The sequence below is a fragment of the Ochotona princeps genome, chromosome 25, assembly GCF_030435755.1.
Source record: "Ochotona princeps isolate mOchPri1 chromosome 25, mOchPri1.hap1, whole genome shotgun sequence".
Lineage (NCBI taxonomy): Eukaryota > Metazoa > Chordata > Mammalia > Lagomorpha > Ochotonidae > Ochotona > Ochotona princeps.
The window spans coordinates 13686257-13703236 of NC_080856.1; the positions used below are offsets into that span (position 1 = coordinate 13686257).

At 41.5% G+C, this 16980-nt stretch overlaps 1 protein-coding gene across 5 annotated transcripts in view; it reads left to right on the plus strand.

The window, feature by feature from the left end:
* Positions 1–16980, plus strand: part of DOCK4 (dedicator of cytokinesis 4) — a 365221-nt gene that overhangs the window by 254251 nt on the left and 93990 nt on the right. For all 5 annotated transcript variants that reach the window (XM_058655014.1, XM_058655015.1, XM_058655017.1 and 2 more), the window contains exons 18-23: positions 1731–1828; positions 1932–2015; positions 2175–2275; positions 4292–4373; positions 5679–5849; positions 9524–9716. In XM_058655014.1, coding sequence (XP_058510997.1) covers positions 1731–1828; positions 1932–2015; positions 2175–2275; positions 4292–4373; positions 5679–5849; positions 9524–9716 — 729 coding nt within the window. The remainder of the gene's footprint in view (positions 1–1730; positions 1829–1931; positions 2016–2174; positions 2276–4291; positions 4374–5678; positions 5850–9523; positions 9717–16980) is intronic.

A 16980-nucleotide genomic window follows, 5' to 3' on the forward strand; every position in this document is an offset into this window, starting at 1 on the left:
TCCTTCAAAAGGAAACGGAAAGAGGGCCAGGTGAAGAAGCAGGGGTGAGGGTGGAGTGGGAAGTGGGGAGTGAATAGCAGGGGAGAAAGACAATGAGGGATTATAAAAGAGAAGGTGCCCGAGAGGGGAGGCATCCTGAAGTTAGATGCAGGAAGAAGGAAGCAGGAGGGAGGGAGGCAGCACACAGACCTGGAGTGTAATAGAGTTTTGCCCATGTCAGCCTGAGTCTCCCTCTGTAGCAATAGCTGATATTCCAAATATAACCAATCTGTGTCGCAGTGGCTTCAATCATGCCCCCAGGGTGTTTCATTTAGATTTGAATATCAAACATTTTTAGGACTTTTTGGTCAGGAAACCACCAGGTCAGTATTTTTTTTTAATCCTCCGTTTTGCTCATTCTAAATCCCTCTCCTTTCCTTATCCCCATTGTTTGTAGGTAACTATTTCTATTTCGTACTGAATGCTTTGCCGTGAAATCCTTTGGGGAGCTTTTCTTCCAAATATGGTTTTGGAGGAAGTGGCTCCTCCATTCTCTTTTGATTCCTTTGCATTTGCTCATTTCTGTTTCTTATATCTGTGTTTTCTATCTCCTCCTAAATACCTCCTTGATTGCTTGGGGTTTTGTAGTGTTTGGTTTCTTTGTTGGTCTCTTAGCTTTTCCCATTTGGGATTTCTCCTGCACAAGTACTTTGCAGTGGGTTTTTCTACTCTTCCCTCTGGAAACATCTCCTGGCCTCCCTGGACAGCACTGAGCACTGAGGCCTGCCCTGCTGGCTGCATTCCTGTCATACAGGACCCTCAGTGGTTCCCATGGTCTCCACTGGCCTCCTGAAGTCCCATGGCCTGCTCCCTTTGGTGACTAATGAAGTCAGCAAATACTCAAGGCCATTCAAACTTCTACTCAAGAAAGATGAGGGAAGAGTGTATCCCTGCCCAGGTGAAGAGCATCTTACCGGGCCTGTTGGGTTGAGTTTGTGAAAGGGAAAAAAAAATTGGAGATCTGGGGTCCGTGGTTGTTCAGAATTGGCAGCTGTGTGGAGTTCCGGTTGTGGTACTTGCAAATCTGACACCTCACTAGGTGATCTGACAGTTCACTGGGCGTAATGTCATTGTGCAGAGACCTTGTAATCTTGCACGGTTTGGCTTCCATTGTCAATAAGAACGTCGTTGCTGGGTGGGAATGGTTGCCAGGGAGAAAGTTGTGGGCTGGGAATCCAGTCATGAATAAAACAGGTTTCCAGCTCTCAAGAACTCTAATCTTACCAGGAGGCTGCAGAAAATTATTCAACAAATGTTTGTCCCCTCTGTGCTGCTTCTGTTCCTCGTGCTGGAAGTACAAGAAGTTCAAACTCAGCATGATGTTTTTCTCTTGGAATTTGCTGTCCAGTTTGTGGGAGCTGGACAAATAAGTCCCCACTGTATTAGGGATATAAGTGCCTAGGAGCACAAACATAGAGAGGGTTATTAGCCAAGGCCTTGGAAAAAGACTCCCCAGTCCCATCAATGTCTCCCCTGAGAACAGAAGGGCAAAAGGGAGGCTTGCAGTGGAGGAAATAATGCACTGTACCAGACGCCATCCTAGAGGGAATGTGGAAGGGCCCATGGGAACCTGTGGTATAAGCCACCAGGCAAGGTGGTCACCAAGTTTAAGAACTCAGCTTTCACTGGCAGTACACTCTGACATGTGAGGCTGCTCTGCTCTGATTAATCTGGCTCTTCTGTTTGGAAAGGTGACATGCTTGATCTTTTGAAATGGAGAACCCACCCAGACAAGATCACAGGCTGTCTGTCTAAGTTAAAAGAAATCGATGGCTCAGAGATAGTCAAGGTAAACCATAGTTCATTCCAACTCTTGGAAATTCATCAAATATACTTTTGGAGGGGAGGGACAGATAGTATCTCACTCATTCGTTGATTACTTCTTTTTACAGTTCCTGCAAGACACACTGGATACGTTATTTGGAATTTTAGATGAAAACTCTCAAAAATATGGTTCTAAAGTATTTGATTCTTTGGTAAGAGTTCAATTTCATTGAATCATGTTTTAACAATTTTTCTCCCTTCCTTAACTAAAGAAGGTGCTTTCAGAAACCTGTACTTCATCAGTTTGTTTTATAAAGAACCCAGACATCCTGATTTGTGTTCAGTTTTACAAAGCTCAATTGTCTTTTTAGGTTCACATAATAAACTTGCTGCAAGATAGCAAATTTCATCACTTTAAACCTGTAATGGATACTTACATTGAGAGTCATTTTGCTGGGGCCCTTGCATACAGGTAAGGTGCTTTACCTTGTAATTGGTTCAGAAGCCATTCCTTTTTGTGCTTTTCTAAACCAAAGCAGCTATAAAAGGAAAGTTAGAAGAGTGTCTAGGAAGAAATGAGGCACAACACTGAAGTGTCTCTTGAGACAGTATCTTTCCTCCTCATACACCCTTTTTTTAATAGCTTAGAACTTATTCCAAAGGGGAAAAGAATTTCCTGAATTCTACTCCTGAGACCCAAAAATACAGAACTTTGCCTGTTTGTGTCTGTATTTCACTTGAAATGCTTTTGTCTAAAATGTCTGACAATTTCACTTTGGCCATCAGAAGCCCCACTTGATAATTGAACTTCTTAGTTATAGATGTCTTTAAGAAAGATGACTAGAACACCATTTTTGCCTTGTTACCCGTTTGACATCATTCACACTATCTGCATGCTGGGTGCTATTTAGTTGGGCCTCTTTTGCCACAGGTTTTTCATGCACAGATTCAAACAACCAACCAAAAGTATTTGGAAAAATACTGTGTCACTACTGAACAGGCACAGAAGGGTTGTCCTGTCCTCCTTCAGTGAAGTGTAACCATGATTTCATGTAGCATTTGCATTGTGCTAGGTATTCAGAGTCATCTAGAGATGATTTAAACTGTACAGGGAGATGTATGCAGATTCTATGCAAGTAGTTCACTATTTATATAAGGGGCGGGAGCAACTGCAGGGGGCTCCTAGAACCAGTTCCCTGGGGAGACCAAGAACAGCTTTACCTGGTGGTGGTAATGTAAAGACTTCATCCCTGACCTAAAGTAAGTTGAGTCCTTGGCATCTCACCCTTTGATTGGTGCTGCCTTTCTTGCCAGTTCAAATTGTGCTGCGAAAGCTGAGTGAATGAGGACTGCTCTGCTCCAGCTGGGACCTGCCTCCGTGCAACCTGGTTGATAGCTAGCAGGTAGCAGAAGGCAGTAGCCTTTCTCTTTCCGTCCTACAAACAACTTCTTCCCTGTCTTTGGCTTTGTTTAATACAGCCCTACAAGAAACCCTGTTTGTACAACCCAATAGGCACTGCTGTTCTGCCCAGTTTTTAGCTTAAATACCCATGAGCATATACATACATAGTCATCTATTGCCAAAGATGAGTGAGAAGAGTTTGGACTCTCTGCTACTTATGTGACTCGTAAGAGGATGGTCGGTAATCATATTAGCATTTGTGCAACTTGGGTGTTCATCACCAACTGGGATGTTTTTACATTGGCGTTACCAACTTAAAGCTCAGCCGTCCATCAACATGATTTATTGCCAAGGGTGAAGGATCAGCAAGCACAGTTTTGAGGTGTTGGTCAACTGGGGCTAATACCTTGTGCCATGGTGTAAGGACAACACTGCTTCTAGTGGAATGGTCATCAGAAGCTAGTAAAACGGTGCTTTCTGATGTTTCAGGTTGACTGGGAATGCAGAAGATTCTGTCCTAACCAGACAGAAATCTTTTATGTTCCTTTTGTAAAGACTTCTCTAGAACTTTTCCTTCTCAGCACATCTTGACAATAAGCCTTGCTCTGCTCAAAGGCAGGTCACAGATTGGCTTGTTAAGTCCGAGGGTATAACTTGGAGGGGGTACATGTTGCACTCATTTCTACTCACATCCACTTTCCCTTCAGCTTAATGATATTCCAACAAGCTACATTCCTTGGTGACTGAGAGAAAATCCAAAGTAACATTGCCCATAGCAGTCATATTTCCAGACCTTTATTTAGGTAGTGCCCTTTTCTGTGATGTTTTTACCCATTAGAAAGCCTTGTCAGGGACAGTGGGGCTGGTGGAGTATGTTCAAATGAGGGGGTCAGGAGGAAGTCTTGTGCTTCAAGAAGAAACAATGATGTTTACCTGCAGGTTTAGAAAAAATTACATTTTATTATTGTGCAGCAGAAAAATACAGGGTTTGATAGGGAAAGAGAAACCTGTTCATGTTACAAGTCTTGGAATTGTTGGCATTTACCTAGAATTTCGGTATTTTGCGCATTGCCCCCTTTGTTTCAGAGATCTCATCAAAGTGCTTAAGTGGTATGTGGACAGGATCACAGAAGCAGAGCGACAGGAGCACATCCAGGAGGTGCTGAAGGTAAGACCACACAACAGGTGGCACATGATACAGTCCAGCAAAGCTGTGACATGGTGACGTTAAACTCACTGGCCATCCCCACACTGACAGTGCTGACATATCACTGACATTTCAGTTCAAGGATCTTAATCAGCTTAGGGCTGCTCCAGAGCTAATGAGATTTGAAGGGGTCTTTGCCAGGCTTATCCACTGGAACTGCTCAGAATTGTATCCTTGGTCCTCTGGGTTCCAGAATGCTGGAATTGAAGTCTAAGTTTGGCAGGGAAGAGAGTTTATCAATGAGGATGACAGATAAAGCAGTTAAGCTTAGATGTTTCTGATTCTTGCTTCCCTCAACATGATAAAGACCATTTCAAGATCACAGTGACAAAGTCGGGTTTTGCTAGGTCTTGTGGCTGAACACTGCCCACACCTCTGAACCCTGTATGCTCAGTTGTCTTACTTGCCAACGTGCTAAAAAATACCAGTCCTCTAAGGCATTTTCCAGTCACTTCCCTGTTCATCTTCTGATTTCTATTTTTGAATGGAATCCTATTGGATATCACCAGGTAAAAGTAGATAACGTGTATATTTTATAAGAAAAGCATTTTTGCTTGGGACAGGTGTTGGATCTAGTGGTTGAGATGACTGTGTCCCATGTTCAACTAATTGGATTCAGTGAGCCCAGCTCAGGCACTTGATTCTAGATTTCTGCTAATTGAGTCCATGGCAGACAGCTGTGGTGGTTCTAGGAAGATGCTCATCACTCACATGGGAGACCTTGATTCAGTCCCTGCCTGCTGGGTCTAGCCCACACCCAGCTCATTCCCCAGCCCTAGTGGACATTCGTGTAGTCAGTGGATGGGAGCTTTCTCTAGCTTTGTGTGTGTATGAGGGGGAGGGTGTGGTCTGGCTTTCAAATAAATTTAAAGAAAGTAAAAGGAAAGCAGTTTGTTAATTCTATATTTATTATTTTGGTCTGGAGATAAAATGCTAAATGGGAATCTACCAAAACAAAATGGTTTTTGAAAACCTGTTATTTCTTGGTGACTAAATTAAAGAACTGTCGTAGAATCGAAATCTCTTAGTGCGTGTCACTCTCCAGAGTTACAAGGGATTTTTTAAAGCCGTTTAGATTTCTCTTCCATTAGAGGAAAATGACTCTTTTCTCTACAAGTAAATGCCATTCAGAAACCTCATAGGCCCTTTCGGTTTAGCTCAGCAGTTTAGAAGTTGAATGCGATGCCTTGGTTTTAATGCTATATCATTATTAAATGAAGACCCTTAACATCCTTGGAAGCTAACTTGTAAAACTCTCATTTTAAGGCACAAGAGTACATCTTTAAGTATATAGTACAATCTCGAAGGCTCTTCTCCCTGGCCACTGGTGGGCAGAACGAAGAGGAATTCCGCTGCTGCATTCAGGAGCTGCTCATGTCCGTCCGCTTCTTCCTTTCCCAGGAGAGCAAAGGGTCTGGAGCATTGTCTCAGTCACAGGTAATTATCCATCCCTGCTAAATAGAAAAAAAAGTGAGTGCTGCTTGTTTATTCGGACACACAGCATGAAGGTTTTCCAGGCGGTCTGTAGCTACAGTTGATCTTTGTAGCTTAACCATCTTTATGAATAGACGTTTAAACTCACCCACCTTGGGGCAGTAGACCCAAAGCAGAAGGTAGCTTGCCTTTCCCCAGGGTCCTCACTGTCTGCATGGAGAGGCATTGTTTGCACCAGCCTCATTTCCACTCATCTGCAGACGCGACACTGGACATGCTGTCACTAGCAGCCCCAGGGAAGGAATTTCCCGAGATCTAGTCTATTGAAGTTCTTTTCCCCAAGATTCGCACTGCGTTTTAATCTGTCAGCTTGAGAATCATTGGCTTGCACTTGGCTGAACTCCCATGTTGTTTTACTTTATTGAACTTGACCCTAATTATCCAGGGACTGATCTTACAAGACCACTGTTGAGCTGCTGCTGCCAGATTCTATTATCTGGAGTAACCCCATGTGTCTGCTTGTTTCCTTTTAAGAGCAGAAGCCATCCACTCTCCAGATGGCATGGCTGTGAATGTGTCTAAGAGATCACTCTGATTATCTGTTTCTGTATTGTCTTCACTTCTTTTTGTACCTCTAATGCTGATGAGTTGATTAAAAACATGCTGGCCAGAAGCAGCCTCTTACCATTCTCTGGAGGCCAGAGATTATGATATCAGAGAACTAAGACATAAAATAGGAGATGAGAGGGCCAAACTCAGTCCTTAGCAGTATTGTCCTAATTTGGTGCCATGTGACATACAGAAGGAACAGTGTATAATTGCATAACACCAGAAAAAGTCGATCCTCCAGTAGCACTGCCATACTTTACAACTGTTTCGGGGCTGTTCCTTCCCCACTTTGCAGCAGTAGATTCTTCTGGGCAGGAACACAGCTCAGGCTCCTTGAGCTGTCTGACATTTTGGCCTCTGTAGTCAACAGTATAATCACTGCACTGCTGCTGGAGACCACAGTACCAAATTGCCACTAACCAAATCCTACTTAAAGCACTTGATATTTGAGAAGGATAATCCTGCAGGCTAACCCTGTGTTTCTTGAGATCAGTGTTCTCCAAACTTTACGTCTTCCACAAGAGTAACTTAAAACTTGAATTTTCATCCTGAGATTTTTCTTTTTAATCTACACCAGCTGTTGGGGCTAAAACTTTCTTAATTCGCATCTGAAAAAGAAAGATTTTCTGATGTAAGAATAACCTTACATCATGGTTTCTTATTTCCTGGGTATCGAGCAGATTGTATCCTTCTTAGAGTTAATTGTACAGGTATTCCCACAGAATCACTGTGTCTGCCCCGAATCTACTGAAGTCTGTATGATTTTGTGCAGTATGCCTTACTGAGGACCGTCTCCTGAAGGCAGAGCAGCCCTCCCAGCAATGCTTCAGGTGGGATCAGTAGACACAGATTTGGCTGTGCTGGTTCTCCTGGAAGATTCACTTAATTGAGGCCTAAGCCCAACTCACTGAGGACGATGTCCTTGACAGCCATGCCTAGGGCAGGACTAAAGTCTACGTCAGATGGTGTGGCAGTCTCTTGGTTACCCTCTCCGTGGACAAGCCCCTAGTCCTAGAATCTCCAGGAAAAAAGGGCTCACAGAAAGAGGTGTCCAAGGCTGTGCTGCAAATTCCAAATAGTGATCTTTCCTGATTTGTCTCAGATACCAGGCAGGTCAAACCTGATTATTACTTAAATCAAAATCCCTTGTCTTGTTATAATGCAACTGTTTTTCAGCTATCATCATAAGGTCCTTCTCTCTGTATCCTACTTAGTAGGATATTATCAATAGGAACTTACCTTTTCAAAAAGATTTACCAGTTTTTATTGGCAAGGCAGATTTATACAGAGAAAGAGAAAGATCTTGTATCCACTGGTTCACTTTCTAAGTCCCCAGAATGACCAAAACTGAACCTATCTGAAGCCAGGAGCCAGGATCCTCTTCTGGGTCTCCCACATGGATGCAGGGTCCCAAGACCTTGGGCCAACCTCCACTGCTTTCCCAAGCCACAAGCAGATAGCTGGATGGGAAGTGGAGCAGCCAGGACACAAACCAGCACCCCTATGGGATCCCGACACATACATGACAAGTTTTAGCCACCGAGCCATCACACTGGACCCAAATAATGATTTTTTTTTTAAATAAAGCAGCCTCAGGAAAGAATGGATTAATTAAGGGATACCTGAAGAAAATCAACTTAGTTGATGCCTCAGTAAGTCGGAAGGCTGGACTCTTTGCAGACTGAAATGAGTTTTGTGCAAATATGGTCTTTAACAGGGAATACTGAGTTACTAGTTTTAAATACATGTCAATAAATTTGCACTTTTAAGAAACAAAGTGCATAGCTGTTGGCTGTAGCACCAGAAACAGGTGATGGTTCTACATATTTTTGTTGCTGCTCTATTGAATTTGAATTTGCTCTCATGTTCGAATTATCAGTACATGTAGGCTTGACCTACATTCCAGTTACACTTGAGTCTCAGCATTATCAGTACCTCCTTCCTCCAGTAAGGAAGGCTGGTCCACTTTAGTGTTGCCTTCCTTTTACAGAATTTTAAAGGTTGAATTTTGTTTGTTTTGATCCTAACTCAATTCTTTAAGTATACTACTCCTTAGGCATTGATGCTAGCATCTTCATCTTTTGTGGAAAGAATAGCAATCAGACTTCTTTATCTGTATAAAAATACTTTTTTTTGGTATGGCAGTGAAGATGCTGCTCATGGTACCCATGTCCCATATCATACTGCCTGGGTTCAAGTCCCACTGTGTTCCCGGTTCTGGTTTCCTAAGTAATGAATATCCAAGCAGACAATGGGTGATGGCCCAGGTGTTTGATCCACAATCCACATGGAAAACCCGGAGTGAGTTTACAGCTAGACTTGTGCTTGGTCCAGCCCTGGTGGTTTTGTGTGTTTGAAGAGTGGATTCACAAATAGGAGACCTCTCACACTCTAACTACCTTCCAAATATAATCAATCAATTAAAATGCTACTCTTGATCTACGTGCCTAGTTTTTGTTTATAGCACATCTTCTAGCAAATGAAGGGCGTGTTCATCAATGATCTTTCATTTTACAGGTCATGAAAGTAAAGTCTCATGAACTAAAATGATTTGCTCAAGGTTACAGGGTTGACTAGAAGCAAAGCTAGTACTACATATGACCCAGGTCTTCTGATGTCCCATCCTATGTATTTTCTTAAGCAGTAAATGTTTTCTTGGGGGAATTGTATGTACTTTCTTAAGGATAAATGGGATTTAAATGAACACTTCAGAGAGCATTTCCAAAAAAGGAAAAAAATCTATGAATGACAACTAACCAGGTCTTAGTTGACACTCTTTGTATTCAATTATACTGAATTTTGCTGATTCAATGAGATTTTTGCCTATCATTTTGCTAATGTCAGTGATTTTCTCCTTTTTTATGCATTTCAAAAAACTGTCCTGTTCTATACTTTTTATATTTTGTTTTCATATTTTTGTCCCCTTAGCTTTTACGTTACTGAACCATTTGCATTCATTTTCCAGCCGTTCAAAAATACTTGTCACAGTTCTCCTACTTCCTGACATTTTGCAGGTTGCTTCTCTTGGCATAACTGGGAGTTGATTCAGGTTTCTTCTGCTTTTTAAGGCTGTGTTTCTGAGCTCCTTCCCAGCTGTGTATTCAGAACTGTTGAAGCTTTTTGATGTCCGGGAAGTGGCCAACTTGGTTCAGGACACGCTGGGCAGTTTGCCAACCATCATGCATGTAGACGATTCGTTGCAGGCCATTAAACTACAGTGCATCGGGAAAACCGTGGAAAGCCAGCTTTACACCAACCCAGGTAGGGAGGGAGTCTCTCGGAAGTCTCCGAAAGCCATTGTTTATAGTTTATAATCATCCTGGGTGGGAATTAGCAGTTCAAAGCAAAAACAGAAAAGCATTTTGTGAAAAAGTATTACGTGGATGGTAAGTATAGTAGTCAGTCACAAAGAAGAGTATGGCTATTGCAACTTTATTTCTAGACAAGATGAAAACTGTTGGTTGAATTGTTGATTATAATCACAGCTATTGATTGTGTGCGGCATTCTTTTTCATCCTCTAGAGATCCTCTTTTTGTGTGTTTATTTCCTTCAGGAGTTCTTACAGGCTCCTCGTGTGAGCTTTGTCAGTTTTTTAGAGATCTTCTGTTGGTTTATGTTCTGAAAATGTATGAAAGTTTTTGTGTGCTTTCATTTTTTATGTCAACAGCAAAAATGAGCATTAACCAAATTGTTTTTGTCAGAGTATATGTGATCAAGTTCCTTTGCCTCTTGTTTTCTGCTGTTTTTCCCTGAAGAAAATAACTGAATAAGTATCAATATCGCTTTAAAATTTAAGAAGTTTCCATCAACTTTCTTACACAACAACCAAAAGGCATACAATAGATAGTACTAAGAGTTGGTTTCCTATACCACTGCATATACGGTTGGCCATCCATATCTTCATGTCCCACAACCCACCACACACTGAAAATATTGTTGAGAATTTGCATCTGTAATGAACTTGTGGATGTTTTTTCTTGTCACTGTTCTCTAAATAATTATTGTAGTTGTTTACATAGCATCCCCATCATGTTAGGTATTGTAAAGAATCTAGCTATGACCTGAAGTGTAAAAGAAGCTGTATGTGAGTCACATCTAAGGACTTCACCATTCACAGATTGTGATGTTTTAGGGGGCCTGGAATAAATTGTCCACAGCTGGCCAGATTTACTGTGTGTGTGTGTGTGTGTGTGTGTGTGTGTAAGATGGGATTTCAAATATAGTAAGCTATTTTAAAATTGTTTTGTTTAAAACATTTTAAACATTCAGGTAACAGTACAATATGGGTAAATCATTAGGAAATGTTAACATTATCAGATATTTCCATTCTCTGTTTTATTGAAATGCTCATCATAAATATACCAAATTTTTTCTTGTATGTGTTCTTACTTCCTTCCTAGCAGTTTTCACTGTCAGAGATTTGAGTTCTTATTTCCCATGCATCTATTTTATCTTAAAACCATATATATTTTTAACTTTTCCAATATTTTCTTCTTTTTATCTTCGCATTATAACATTATATCATATATCTTTGCATTGAGTACTTTTTGTAAAAAGTACAGAATGAATATTCCTCATCTCGTGTACTCAGGAAAAGAAATGTTTTATATTTTGAACTATTTTGGATTTTGGAATATTTACATGTATAAGCTTTCAAAACTCTGAAAAGTAGATTTTAAAATGTTTTAAATCCTTGCATATAAGGCATCTTCAGAAAGTTCAAAGAAAATTTGTATTATGAAAAATTATGCATGCGTTTCTAATTATTTGCACCAAAATAAACTTATCTTATAATTCTAGTTTCTATAAAGTTTTGGACATACTCTTTATTTTAAATGAGGTATCTGGGATATGAAACCTAACTGTAAACACAAAGCTCATTTATATTTCAGATACGCGAAGATAGTTTATGTGTGTATGTGTATATATATGCATATATACATACGGTGTACTGTCCTTTTGATTGTGACCTGTCATGTAAGCTCAGGTATAGAATCATTACAGTGGTACCATATCTATACTAAAACTTGGGGATTTGAAAGGCTTTCAGTATTTTCAGGTTAAAGATGTTCAGTCTGTGGCATAGTTTTTATAATTGTAATAAAATGCTAGGTATAGCTTTAGTTCATTTTTTTCACTGTTCTATAATTTTCCACCTGAATAATAATATATCATGGTAAATTTATTTTTTGCTGTTCACAGATTCTTTGCATACTTTTTTTGTTTTCTCCAATAAATAACACTTCCAAGAATATAAAGTAAAGGTTAATCTTTTGCTGTTTCTCCTGGTTTTTAAGCTCTGCTACTCAGAACCTAGAACTTCTGGAGCATTGGTCAGGGACTCCGGCTAGGACCAAAGCCAGGGGATGGGATTGACTTGGTATCCTCCTCTAGGCTCCCCACTTGAACGCAAGAATCATATCTGCATTAACTAAGTACTTTCTATCATAAGGGAGTTGGTGATTTCTACTGTGTGTCTGTATAATTCTGTTAGGTTAAAATCTCACACCAAAAGAACATCACAAATAATCATGGTTGCATCCAAATGTGGTGAAATTGTGTTGACTGGATGCCGCTGGGAAATGGCTCTGTCTTGTGGCTCCTTTGCCAATGAACTTGTGGCACTCAATATGAAGCTGCTTTATTTAGCAGCAAGGTCGGTGGGTCTTGTGGAAGTTGATGAGAATATTTGCTGGAGAAAGGGGTGGAAGGGCTGGTAAGACTCAGGAAATGTACATGCTATGGGGTCTACATGAGTGTCCTGGTGAAGAGACTGGAAGCCAATGTCAAGACACTGCTGATTGTGGTATGGACAAGGACAGGCAGTGGGGAATCCTACCTGCTGTCACTGTCAGAGATACATCTGTGAGAGACTCTCAGACAGAAGCCCAAGCAGCTTGCAGTAAACATCAGAGGAAAGCAAAGGCTGTTGCCACTGCCGCTCCGGCAGCATGCAGCTTGGCTTGGTGCTTACTGACTCATTCTTGAAGCCAACAGGAGCTGCTATGTGTGAATGGCAGGACACAACACATCAGGAAAAAACTTAGCTTCAAGCAGAAGAGCAGGAAGTATCCTGGAGAGTCTTTCCAGGCTCAGATGACTCTCTGCTCCAATCAGGTGGGACTCCATGAGTCAGCAACCTTTGACAAGTGAGTCAGCAACCTTTGACTTGAAGCAGATGAGTGCGTCTGTGTTGTCTAGATGGAAACAGGAGAGGTGGGAAGGAAAACAAGATGTGCCCTGCAAATAACAGGCTCCTCATCAGTAGCAAAGGACCAGGTAGGGTAACTTGGATTGTGGTTAAGATGAGAGTGTGAGCTCCCGGAAGCCATGGGATCTCTCGCAGGATCAAGGCAGATTTTTCTCCAAGCTAAGTGGAAGAAGAGCGGGTAACTGACCTAAAACGGGATAGCAAAGGCCATGAGAACGATGTGAAGAAACACAGTCAATGGGGCTACAGTATGATCCCCTCAAAGCAGAAGGTATAGGATTTAAACTTGGACCTTTCCAAAAATACAAATACATAGAATTCTTACAACAAGGAAATAACTCCTTTACAAAGAAAAACATTAGGATATTTGAATTTGGATGCACCAGTTTTGATTGCATTTCTCTATTGTTATCAATATCCAGTTGATAAGAACTAGATTTTTAAAAAGCCTTTTTTCTATAAAATATGAAGAAATGAGTAGTGTCACCAAATGGGTAAAGTAAGAATCATGTTTTGGTTATACTGTAGTACAGTAGCTTCCCATTGTAGCTGTACCAGTAACTATAAACTCAGGGCTCTTTTGTCTTAGCCCTGTTCCTGAACTTTTTAGCACTAATTATCAGGAGTGAGCACATTATTGGGAGACTGTGAAACCTGTGTCTTTTATCTTCTTGTGTGTCGCTAAATCTGCAGCTTTGCAGGTGGATAACGAGAGGAACAAGTAGTGCCCCACATGCAGCTGGGTGGTTTGCGTGGTGATGGAGACAGTTGTGTTCCAGTGCTCGGGCCAGGCACTAACTTGACTGCTTCCTCTCCTCTTCCCGATTAAGCTGTGTTGATATAAGCTGACAAAATTCCAGGCTCTATTTCAGTTGCTTTTGATAGCCAGTAGAATTTGTGATGAAGCCCATTCATTGCTTCATTCATTCAAACAATATATATATATATATCTCCACTGGCAGCCAACACTCAACAATATTAAACTCATATTAGAAATACATTATCTTAGTACAGCAAATTAGAGTCCCTGGTCTCTGATTACAGCCTCACACAAAAGTGGAGTTTGAACCAACAATTGTGATATGATGAGATCTGACCTTGGTTATGATGGGGAAGTTTACAAGGTTCTGTGAAGCAGGGAGATCTGAGCAAATCTCAGGGTGCATTGCACCACTAAACCTCCATTAGCAATCCCTGTGCCTATACAACTCTCAGATTTGTGTGGCAAGGCCACATGTTTTCTGTGTGCTCTTAAGCACAGTGCTTCCTCCTGCCTACCTTGTTGGCAATCCCCTCCTAAAAGGCTGCTCATCAGCCCACTTGAAGGAAAATAGTTGGTAACCCTGTATGCTACCACAAGACTCACCAACCTCATTCCCTTGTCAATGGATGTGGACTTTAATGATCCTGGTCCAGTGACTGGTGTTGTGATACAGGCAGTCAAGTTATGGCTTGAGACTCCAGCATCCTGTATCAAGTGCCAGTTCAATCCAGGCTACACTAATATTGTTCTCTACTAATGACCCAGATGGAGTTCCTGGCTCCTGGCTTTGGCATGGTCCAGCCATAGCAATTGTGAGCATTCAAAAGAATGAACTAGTAAATGGACGGTCTCTCTCTCTCTCTCTCTCTCTCTCTCTCTCTCTCTCTCTCTCTGATGCTCTGCTTTTCAAATAAATGAATAAAGTAGACTTAAAAATTTTAGTCTAAAGCTTATAGACAGAGAAAGCAAAATATTGATTTTCTATAAAATTGACCTGAAATTGAAGTCTACCAGCATTACTTACGCACACTGGAAATGACTGAAAGAAATTGCTTTGTCCTTTCAAGGAAGGAGTAAGCAGGAGCTGTGTTTGCCATGAAGGAGGGTCTTCTGACCATTTTAAGAGTAGAATCTGCAATGTAATACTGTTGGCTGAGTGTAAGGAAAGTTAGTGTGTGTTCAACCTTGGGTCTTTGTTTTGTTTTGTTTTGCTTTTCTTAGGGAAGGGCCTACTTGATACAGGTGTTTTGTTTTGTTTTATTTTTGAAAGATCAGAATTAGCATTTCAGCCTGATCAAACACATCTACATTCTAGTCAGGCCTTTGTGTTTATGCACACTACAAGTGTGTCCAGCTAATACTTCTTTTGCAGTAGAAATTTTCTTAACAGTTGGTTGCAAATTGCATTTTCAGAAATCGAATCTCACTACCTGCAGGAATGTATCAGATAAGCTTTATCTTCCTCCCTAATTAAACATCACCAGGCAGTGATTCCTGACTTCAAGCTTTCAGTTCCTTCCTCCTGATTCATTTTGTCGGGTAATTGATTTGTAAATAAGCATTGAAGTTCTCAGCTGGGATTACTGTTTGAAGAAGGCCCAGGATGAATTATTTGATTATGGTTGGATTTTAATATTCTGTGTTTGTTTTCTTAAAGTATAGAATACTTGTGCCTTGTGTTGCTTATTTGAAGGTAAACCTAAGAGAACTCCTGGTGTTGGCAGCCTGGTGGCAGGCATCCAAAAGGCATTAAACCTGAGTTCTAAAGTGAACCAAAAACAGTAAGAGAAAGCAGGCAAGCATTGATACACATTACCCGTGGATATTTAGTTTGCATTCCTCATGATATTTATTAGGATACAGGATCATGTTTTCTTTGATCTATGCATTGAGACAAGCTGAAAGAAGAGAAATAGAAAGGAGAACTTGTTTAGCATTAGCTTAGCTGTACTGAGTGCCGTAAGCTTCTAAACTTCTCAAAACAATCCCTGAAGGAAATGTCTGTGACTAGGTACAGAGAAACCAAGTGAATGTCCACCATTCACACAACTGGAATTTGAGAAAACTAGAATTAACATTTGTGCAGTCAATTCTAGAGTTCCCAAAAATATGAGATGCCTTCCATCAAGAAAAGGCATCACATCAGTACTGTTACTCTGAGTGGGCATTTTTGCTTATTTGAGGTTCGGAGAAGACAAGGAGGCAGACAGTGGAAGGGGGTAACCAAGAAGAGATTCAGCTCACCAGGTAGTGGGCAGCAGCCTGTTGATGCTGTTTGTTGGACAGGGAGCATGTGTCCATGGTAACGAAGTGGTTTGAACGGGCAGAAGATCCCTCATGTAGATTATATGGTCTTATCAGTTTAGTATGTTTAGGGAAAGGCACCCATGGCAGTTGGAGGTGGCCTGACAGGGTATCAGGAAGTAAAATTGTTCAGTTTGACATGTACTATTTGGACCCTATGTGTATCGCAGTTTTTAAAATTAATTATTTGGTATTCCAACAGAGGAGAAAGTCTAACTTATGCAGCCTTCAGTAATTTTGAGTAATTGTATGAAAAATGGGTCCTTAGGGAGAGATCTGATAAGGGAATTAGGGCTGGGACAGTCTCATTAGCTGTTTCCTCTTACCAGAAATTCCCGGTGGGTTCTTTCCTCAGCTTAGTATAGAAATAAAAAGCCGGGAATCTGTTGCAGACAGAAAGGTTTATTTGCGAAGGGACCAGGTGAGCAGGGAAGGGAGCGGGAGGGGAAGCACCTCCAGAGAGAAAACTGGGAGATGAGGTGCCTCTCAAAAGAGGAGGGAGAGAAAGGAAAGGTTTGAGGAAGGGTCTTGGGATTTTAAGCTCCCCTTGTTGGGCGGGGAGCCTACAGGTAAGATGTTCCCCATTGGTGGTCTCTTAGTTAATTAGAAAATGGGTGGGCAGTACTGATGCCGCCCACCTGAAGGTGTAGCCAAGACCTCAGCAGGCCTGGATGGTCTCACTTCCTGTCGACACTAGATGGGCAGATGTCTGGAATTGGGCTCCTCCTCACAGAAAATATATTGTCAACATGGCTGTGGACCACTGAGTGAGCAAGTCATCTCAGAAACTGAAAGAAACGTGGCCTAAAGATGTAAAAAGAAAAAATATTAGGAGGGAATATACAGGGGGCGCCAGCTGGAAGATTTTTGAAAACAGCTGTGTTAAAGATCAGATATTCACATGTAGGATTTTGGATGTCCTGTCCTCCAGTTTGTGAGCAGCATCCCTGAAAAGACTGGAATGGTTGAAATAAAAATAGCATTTCTGAGGCCCAGCACCATAGCCTGGTGGCTAAAGTCTTCTCCTCGCACACGCCAGGATCCCATATGAGTGCTGGTTCATTTCCCAGTGGCTCTGCTTCCCATCCAGCTCCCTGCTTGAGGCCTGGGAAAGCAGTAGAGGATGGATGGCCCAAAGACCTAGAACCCTGCATCCACACATGGGAGACCTGGAAGACATTTCTGGCTGCTGCCTTTGGACTGGCTGAGCTTTGGCCATTGCGGTCTCTTGGGGAGTGAATTAGGA